The sequence below is a fragment of the Enoplosus armatus genome, chromosome 12 (genome assembly GCF_043641665.1).
Source record: "Enoplosus armatus isolate fEnoArm2 chromosome 12, fEnoArm2.hap1, whole genome shotgun sequence".
In the NCBI taxonomy this organism is placed as follows: Eukaryota; Metazoa; Chordata; class Actinopteri; order Centrarchiformes; family Enoplosidae; genus Enoplosus; species Enoplosus armatus.
The window spans coordinates 17,618,579-17,627,023 of record NC_092191.1 but is presented as its reverse complement, the minus strand read 5'-3'; the positions used below and the strand labels follow the sequence as shown (position 1 = coordinate 17,627,023).

At 42.2% G+C, this 8,445-nt stretch overlaps 2 protein-coding genes across 2 annotated transcripts in view; one reads left to right on the top strand and one right to left on the bottom strand.

Moving 5' to 3' along the window:
* The first annotated feature begins 911 nt into the window (after window positions 1-911).
* On the top strand, window positions 912-3,896 carry mrpl2 (mitochondrial ribosomal protein L2). The gene is made up of 8 exons (XM_070915881.1): window positions 912-1,115; window positions 1,577-1,672; window positions 1,761-1,929; window positions 2,523-2,664; window positions 2,762-2,877; window positions 3,010-3,120; window positions 3,386-3,459; window positions 3,546-3,896. Exons 2-8 carry the CDS (start codon window positions 1,598-1,600, stop codon window positions 3,753-3,755), a joined length of 897 nt encoding a protein of 298 aa, XP_070771982.1. The 5' UTR covers window positions 912-1,115; window positions 1,577-1,597; the 3' UTR covers window positions 3,756-3,896.
* A 2,562-nt stretch (window positions 3,897-6,458) lies between these two features.
* LOC139293966 (phosphofurin acidic cluster sorting protein 2-like) overlaps window positions 6,459-8,445 on the bottom strand; it is a 42,937-nt gene continuing 40,950 nt past the window's right edge. The window contains exons 21-24 of the mRNA XM_070915683.1: window positions 8,277-8,415; window positions 7,909-8,132; window positions 7,015-7,128; window positions 6,459-6,823 (exon numbers count right to left, since the gene is read on the bottom strand). Of these exons, the coding sequence (XP_070771784.1) occupies window positions 6,708-6,823; window positions 7,015-7,128; window positions 7,909-8,132; window positions 8,277-8,415 (593 nt within the window). The 3' untranslated portion in view covers window positions 6,459-6,707. The remainder of the gene's footprint in view (window positions 6,824-7,014; window positions 7,129-7,908; window positions 8,133-8,276; window positions 8,416-8,445) is intronic.

Sequence of the window (8,445 nt, the reverse complement as noted above, 5' to 3'; positions counted from 1 at the left end):
GTCCAGTTATAATACACTGCCAGTTTAGGGAGTCACTCTGCAGATACAGAGATGATGTGACACTTTACATTCTGCATTTATTGCTCATTTATTAGTCCTGTCAAAATTGATCGGACTACAGCTGCATTTGTGGTGAAATCTATGATGGTGTGGATATGGCTATGGTAAATGTGCTGTGACTGCTATTACCATCAGCCAAGAAAGCTTCTTCAAGCCAAACGGAATTTGAACTCTATCAGATATGACAGATGTGTTACCAATGCAAAGTTAGTTAGTTTTACACCCTTTACAAACGAATGTGTCACAGCCGTAATCATAACAACCAAAGCAGCCACGGCAACAGCCACAATCACAGCGACAGCAGAAGCCAAAGCTATGTCATCCTATAGCTATAGTCATAATCACAGCTGCTGTACAGTCTGTCTCAATCAGCCTCGGCAGAAGTCAGTGAGAGAGCTGGTTCACTAGCTCTGCTGGTTATATATCCAGCTGCAACTATAGAGACTTGCACCTGAGCAGCAACAGCTGGAGGTGAGCCCACTCGCGCTACTAGCGGCGGTCTATTGCATAACACATAATACAGCTCAGCCTTTCTCTATGGATCAGAGGGAATGTGAAACGGTAAAGCAAAATAACGTTATTGCGAGGTAACGCAAAACTTTATGTGAGGGAAGCACAACTTAATACGGGGAATGCAATATTTATTGCGAGGGAACGCAAATAAACTGACCTTCCGAGGCCTCCGTAAGAGTGAGACAAACAGTAAATTGTATTTACTGTACAGCAATAGGAGGTTAGAGACCACATCCACACAGGCACATGAATATGTAATAAGGCAATTCTGCCATCTAGAGGCGGAATTGAAACCAGCGGTCAGAGAATTTAGCTAACGTTACTGTATGACACGTTGACATACGTACCATGTAAGTTGTTATCAAGGAAAGGTGGATATATCATAAATGGTCAACTTTCACTCGTAACTTACAGTCTGTAATAAATAAAGGAGAAAAGGGAGCTCTCAGAGTTGGAGCTGACGTCATCAGTGGGCGACGAAGCATGCAGGACGGTGAAGGACGCTGACGAGAAGCTTGGGATGAAATGAGTCCAATATAAAGGTTGGTTTAATGTTACTTTTATACCAGGTTATGTCGCAAACATGACGTGAGATATACGTGGTGATTTTGGCTTATTTTATTCGAACAAAACAAAAGGCAGGTGCAGTTATTGAGTCTGTTTAACATCACTTGGTAGATGCAGGCTAAGCTAGCGATAGCTCACGTTGACTTGCCATTTGGTAAGGTTACTGCAAAGTTGGTGTGATGACAGTACAGGCGCAATTGAGCCAGAAAAACAACCGTAGATGAACTGAAACGTAGGAGGTAATGTTATTTTGTTGACCACTAATGATTCGAGTCCTTTAGGCTTGGGTAGAAGTCTGAGTAAGTTAGAAGCTGAAGAAATGTGTAGCCTGTATTGGATACAGTCAGGCTAACGTTGCACACCAGGTAGTGGAAAAGACACATTAACTGAACCTATAACTGCCAATCCTCTCCGTTTCTTCTGCTCTGCTCTTCAGCTCTGTCAGGACGACGTTGTTATGATGGCGGTGTCGTGTCTAACTCGAGCCCTGCGCTCCCTGACTCTCTCCCAGCCTGCTCTGCTCTCCTCGCAGGTAAACATCCACCGCCCGTCAGTCAGACTAGAGATCTGAATCATCACAACTACCAAACAAGCCATATTGCTTTTCTTTGTGTTGGCAGGCAGTTGCACAGACTAAGCTGGGAACTCAGGTGCCCAGTACAGTGGGACAGTGCAGAGGCTTCCTCACCACAGCACCTCTGGAGCAGAACAGGACATTTTGGAAGCAGAGGGAGAAGTACACCATCAGGCCTGTGGGAATGAAGAAGACAGGAGGCCGAGATCACTCAGGTAAAAGAGTGTAAAGAGGAGTGTGGTCAGTGTAGCAGAATAGGGTGAGTGGTTGTGTGTTTGTGCAGCAGTCCTCAGAGGGAAAAACAGTGATCTTAACATGACTAATCTTAAACATGGTTTGGAATAGACCTAAAATGATTATTCAATCAATCAATTGATTAGTTGATCGACAGAAAATCAATCGGCAACTATTTGGATGACCGATGAATTTAACAGATGTTTTCTGAAGTAGTAATACCAAACATTACATAATTCTATCTTCTCAGTTGTGAGAATTTGCTGCTTTCCTTTTGTCTTGTGTGATGAAACTGAATGTCTTTGGGTTGTGGACTGTTTGAAGATTTTACTGAAGAAACTGTGATGGACATGTTTTTTTTTTTTTTTACCATTTTCTGACATTTTATAGAACATAATGATTGGCAGAATAATCGATAATGAATTGTTATGAATAATCGTTAGTTGCAGCCCTAGTTTGAAATATGAAATCGATCATCAATCAGAAGTCAAGTTCAGTCTCGGGCTTACAGCGTTCTGTGATGCTATATGCTTTTATAACAGCCGTGATACGTATCTGTCTTTCTGCCACACAGGAAGGATACGGACACATGGCATCGGTGGTGGCCATAAGCAAAAATACCGGTGGGTAGACTTTCAGCGACTGCGCTATGAAACGGACAAAGAGGACCAGCCCTTTGAAGAGAAGGTCGTTGAAGTGCGATACGACCCCTGCAGGTGAGAGCAGCCCTTCACCGCACAGCACTCTGACTGATATGTATACTGAAGGTTATGAACATACAGTTGGTCGTCACCATCTGTGTTGTCTACACAGGTCTGCTGACATCGCCCTGGTGGCTGGAGGCAACCGGAAGAGATGGATTATTGCTACAGAGAACATGCAGGCTGGAGACGTCATTAAAACATCTGGAGTTATTGGACGCATGGCAGGTATAAGGTCCACTCCAGTTCGTCGCCCCACAGACCTTCCCTCGAGACGATGGGGGTAAAGATTTGGTAGATTTTCTGAGAATCTGTATTTAACGCAAAATTATACAGCATCCTTTTGTTTTTACTGTGCAGTCTCAGCCAATGAGGGCGATGCCTACCCACTGGGAGCCCTTCCTGTGGGGACACTGGTGAACAACATGGAGATACAACCAGGGAAGGGGTCAGAGTACATCCGTGCTGCAGGTAATCTGTTATTTGCATGTGTTTCTTCCTAGTATTTCCTGAATGCATGTTTAGAGTCTTGTTTCTGTGTACATACAGTCAGGGCTGCAACTAATGATAACTTTCAATGCTGATTAATCAGTTGATTAATTAGTGTTGTTTTCTTTTTTGATTGTTCCATCTGTTATCTGAATGCTTTGTGCATTTGGAACAATGTAATACCTGCTGTAAAATGTGGTTGCTCGTAATAATTCCTAAACTGAATGTGGTTCATTTGGGTTTCCAGGTACAAGTGGCGTTTTGCTCCGTAAAGTAAACGGAACAGCAATCATTCAGCTTCCTTCCAAGCAGCAGGTTCAGGTGAGGTTACCTGGATTAAGATTGCACCTGTCATGTTGAAACCATATTCTGCTCTGAACTGAATGGTTTCATCTTGACACACACAGGTGCTGGAGACCTGCATGGTAACGGTGGGACGCGTGTCCAACATCGACCACAACAAACGGATCATCGGCAAAGCCGGTCGCAATCGCTGGCTTGGCATTCGCCCTTCGAGCGGCTTGTGGCAGAGGAAAGGAGGGTGGGCGGGACGCAAGATTAAACCGCTGCCACCGATGAAGAGTTACGTCAACCTGCCCTCAATCTCAGCTAACTGACACAAGCCTGGACATGTTTGGGACTGGAGATTGTCGTCTCTTGTTTATAGTCACCTTGTATTATTATTTTGGTTCTTACAATGAGATCAAATCAATTGTTGGGAGAGAAAATCTGAATAAAGACAAGCTCTTTGTACAGAAGATTAAAAATTTTTATTAAACACAACTGCTTGTGAGAGCATGGAAAGAAACAAAACAATATAAAAATCCAAAACATATTTACATCTATAGTAAAACATGCAGAGTAACCCATATTTTTAGTGGTAAATTTAAAAATACTGTCATGTCATTTAAAATAGGGTTTGTGCAAAGACACTGGGTGGCATTTCAAGTAACAGGAGCAATGAGATGGCATGTTGTCATTGTAGTTTGAACATTAATGAAACACATTAACACTGATGTTAAGAGTTAAATTGCTTTTGCAGTGCTAAATATTGGTGACAAAGTGAGCATGCCTGCTCATTGATCCAGTCTTGTAAAACACCCCCATGCTACCTCTAGATTTAGGGCAAAAAAACTTGAGGTCAAATACATTGAAATAGACTTGTCATTATGCCCGTTTAGTATTTCAAAGGCTGACTCGCATGACAAATTCCCTCAAACAACTCTGCCCTGGCTAACACTTCACAGGCCAAGTTTACAAATGTGTAAGGGCCAGTTGGTCTCCCAGCTAAGAGAAGATGGTGAACCCTTCAAAAAGCAGGAGACAAGAAAACTTGACTGTATAGTCACAGGCAGACACGTGTGGTGGTAGCTGCAAAATAAGCTTTTCAACATCAAGTGGCAAAACATGAAGTAACAGACAGCCATGACGGTTTTTCAGACCCATCAACATAAACACAACATCCCTATGAAAAAAGGGTAATTTTGAAAGGAAAAAAAAAAAGAACAGCCTTCTCTCAACTATAGGTAGTGGTTTACATTTCAAATATAACACCTAACACTTCACCTCAAAATCAAAGTGTGTCCCAATTTGAGCTAAAATGTGTATAAAACCACATGAAAGTGCATTATAAAGTGAGGGAAATGTATGAGAAATGACATACCTAATAGTGTTTGCATTGTACAAGTACAACTTCATAGTTGAGTTCTGGAAATATATTTGGCATTTATGTCATGAAATAAAGGTAAGCTATTTGTGCTTTCAATTTAGTGGGAGGGGGGGTTTGCGATTCACAATAAAACATCTTGTATATATTTATATACAATACTAAAAAAGCCAGCCTATCAAAGCTTGTAAGTCTTCACTTTATAAAAAGCAACAACAAACTCATACAGAAGGCCCTTTGTCCAAAGGTTTCCTATTGCAGAAGTTTCACGTAACACTATTCAGGGAGTACCATCAAACATATAGCACACCTACACAGACACACATAGGCAGTGACTTGGACATCTGGCAAGACTCCATACACTTTTCATCCTATTTTAAAAGCAATTCAATACTTGCATTGCGCTCGACACAACTGTCAAAGCATGTTTCAAGTCACACCAACGCATCTGTAAGTTTCCCATCACAAGCCTGCACAATACTTGCAGGCCAACCTATCAGTATGTTTTAGGTTAGATACTACTTGCATGTCCAGCCACGGTGAAGCTGTATGAAAGGACACAACTGTAATTGCTTGGTTAGGATGTGCACACGTCTTGTAAATGCTTAATGGGTTTACATTTGGCCAAATGTGCTCTAACTGGTAAATTTGTCAAAATGAATAACTCAGTAATCTTAATACTGATCTCCACAGGGACCACAAGTGCATTAAAATGTACAATTTTAGTTTTCAGTTGAACATACTATGACGTTTGGCCAAGCCAAGAGCTCTACTGTAAAACAAACTTGACTTTGGCACATCACTGCACATCTGGAGAAATCCAGTATTTGCTAAGTTGCTGCAGGTCTGTGAGACGTCCTCTCAGGTAAGCAAGCACATCAAGCTGAACACGCGGGGGCCATGTTTACCAAACAAGTGCTGTTAAAACCTAAAATTACTCCAAGAAGGCCCAATTACAACACAGGTGGAAAACAAAGCTGGGAAACTGTGGAAAAACTAGTCAAGACCTTGAAACAATAAGACAGCTCATACAGTCACAACTTAATTTGGCATTCAGCGGTTGATAGTTGAAATATGTTGTTTTGTGTGTCATGTTACCCTGCTTCTAGGTGGATGTTACTGTACAGTCTTATTGTACACCAACACAAAATCTTCAGCACTTACAATAACGAACTGATTCGATGAACTGCTTACGTTACAAATGCGTCATAGCTACATTCATTATAGCTACCTTCGAAAATACCTTGCTCGAGTTGTTTTTGCTTTGCTTTGCTTTGCTTTGCTTTGCTTTAGGTACACAGTGTGCTTAAAAGCAACGAGGCAAAAAGAACTTTATGTTCCTTTCTAGAAAAATGTATCTTTTTGAGAAAGTAAAGGGACGAGTAAGAAAACTGAGCACTGAGTTAGAAGAGATTCCATCTAGATTCACAGCAATATTCCAACTGTCAACAACACAAACACAGTCTCAAACAATCTCACACACGCCACTGCACATCACCATCACACTCCTCCATTGTCTATAGAGTAACAATAAATGTAGGATTTCACAGAAATAATAAAATGTTAACAAAAACAAAGTGCAAACACAGCTGCCATTATCGAAATGTGGCAAATTGTCAAAAACCTCAAAATACCTCCGAGGCGGTAGCACAAATCTTACAAAATAGTACTTGTTCTTTTTGTAGTGTGTAAAAAAACAACAATAACACCCAACAACATCAAAAACATCAAACTGACAACATGAAATTTGTGTATTGAACACTTGGTTGTGAGTCAGTAAGATTTCCACAGGAAAACTATTACTGCCAGGGGCCCGTTGGCTTTTCCTCTAATTCTCTGTAGCCTCTCAGTGAGACAAGTGCAGCGGAGAGTCTGGTGGTGGTTGAGTGGATGGTGGCCAGGGTCACACGGGCTTAGTGTAACCAAAGATTCCCACCGGGAAGTGCTTGACATGTGTCGGCCACTGGGCAGCGAGCTGGAAAAACTTCACATCGTTCCACTCCACTCCGTCAATAGTGACTAAGGACGAAAGAGGATGATAGTTAAATGCACAAATAAATCATGTTAACATGTTAAAAACGTCATAATGGATGTTTCGGAATTGGCACAGACAGCTGATAATTCCATGATTATCCGTTTCTGGTCCTGACGTCAACACCAGATGGCAGTACAGCTTCAGCTGTGGGGTTGTGTCTGCACATCGTACTCACCTCTCAGCATCGTGTGCTGATGCTTGGCTGTGCAGATCAACCTGCTGATACCATCAATCACTTGGCTCTTAGAGTCCAGCTCTTTCTCCTTGGGCTTCTTACTGAGAAAAATCACTGTAAAGGGAGACGGTCAGTGAGCGAGGCATAAAAAACATTTTCTTCACACATTGTTTTTTGTGCATAAAGGGGATTTTACACGTGCAGTAATACTCCCTAAGACCTACAAGCAGACTTTAATATGAAAAAAGTTGTGTAAAAACTTTTGTGACTGTGCGAAGTCTGATAAATTGCCTCAAGTGACGTCACTTGAGTCAGCATTCATTGGGGCTGAAGTTTGAAAATGAATAAAGTCTGGGGGGTGTGGAGTTAGGGAGGTGAGCTTACCAGACCTCTGTAGCCCACTCCTCGTCTCTGCTTGAGGCTAGCGGCTCTAGGCTACATAGGCAGATACTAGCATCACACCTGAATGGAGTTGCATTGTGGGTATTGTAGGCACCAGGTTTTGACATGAATGTAGAAATCTCTGGTTCTGCTGCATCAATTTTCATCCGTTTTGTCTTTAAAGTGTCAATCTCGAGTCTGACAGTGTTAGAGGAGTGAGATGCTAAGTCGATGGAGGTCTCTTTTTACCCTTCTCCAGTACAAAAAAATAAATAAATCACTTTTTCTAACTCATTATTATCTTATGCATGAATAATTTTAGAACCAGAAAGATTTGTTACAGTTTTGGGCATTGACACTAAGAGCAGAGAAAGAAAAGGCAAATGCAATCCAGCCAAATATCAAAAATATTCATGTTCTGCTTACACATACACATATTAATGTGTGGTGATTACTGGGTACGATGTTTTCATTTACTTTGTGGGTGTGTCAGTCATATTTTCCAAAGCGTACCTTTCTTGTTCTTCTCCTTGGTGACCACAGTCATGGCCATGCTGGGTGGAGGGGTGAGTTCCCCTCCACAAGGCAGGCGGCTGACTTGCAGTGAACGGAAGTTACTCTTCAGGGTGTTCTTCAGTCCCACATCTCTCTTCTCTCCCTCTTTCTTCTTCTCTGGGCCTTGCCACGTCCAGTAGTCCACCTGGAGCCCCATCACTTCACTGCCTGAACACGGAGAACTACAAAGGAAAACAGGCAAAGTCAGAAACACTACAGAGAAACTTGTTTTTTGTATATCACTATGCTACTAAAACTCAGCTCACAGTGAGAAAAAAAAAAGATGTGCTGTTGTTGCTGCTAATAATGAGTGTGTCTTGTCGTACCCAGCTCCAGAAAGGGCGGTGGACACAGAGGGAGACTGTGGGGGGGTGCCTCCAATCTCCTTCCCATACGGACCGGCCGATGGGGGTGTTGGGGAGGACAGGATGCTTGTGTTGACCCCCATCGCATCATCTGAGTCCACTGCACGTTGGGGTGGAAAATTTGTCACAT

Coding starts and splice junctions, on each gene's coding strand:
- mrpl2 (XM_070915881.1), top strand. CDS start 1,598: ATGATGGCGGTGTCGTGTCTAACTCGAGCCCTGCGCTCCCTGACTCTC. Junction 1,673..1,760: donor CTGCTCTGCTCTCCTCGCAG/GTAAACATCCAC, acceptor TTGTGTTGGCAG/GCAGTTGCACAGACTAAGCT. Junction 2,878..3,009: donor AGTTATTGGACGCATGGCAG/GTATAAGGTCCA, acceptor TTTACTGTGCAG/TCTCAGCCAATGAGGGCGAT.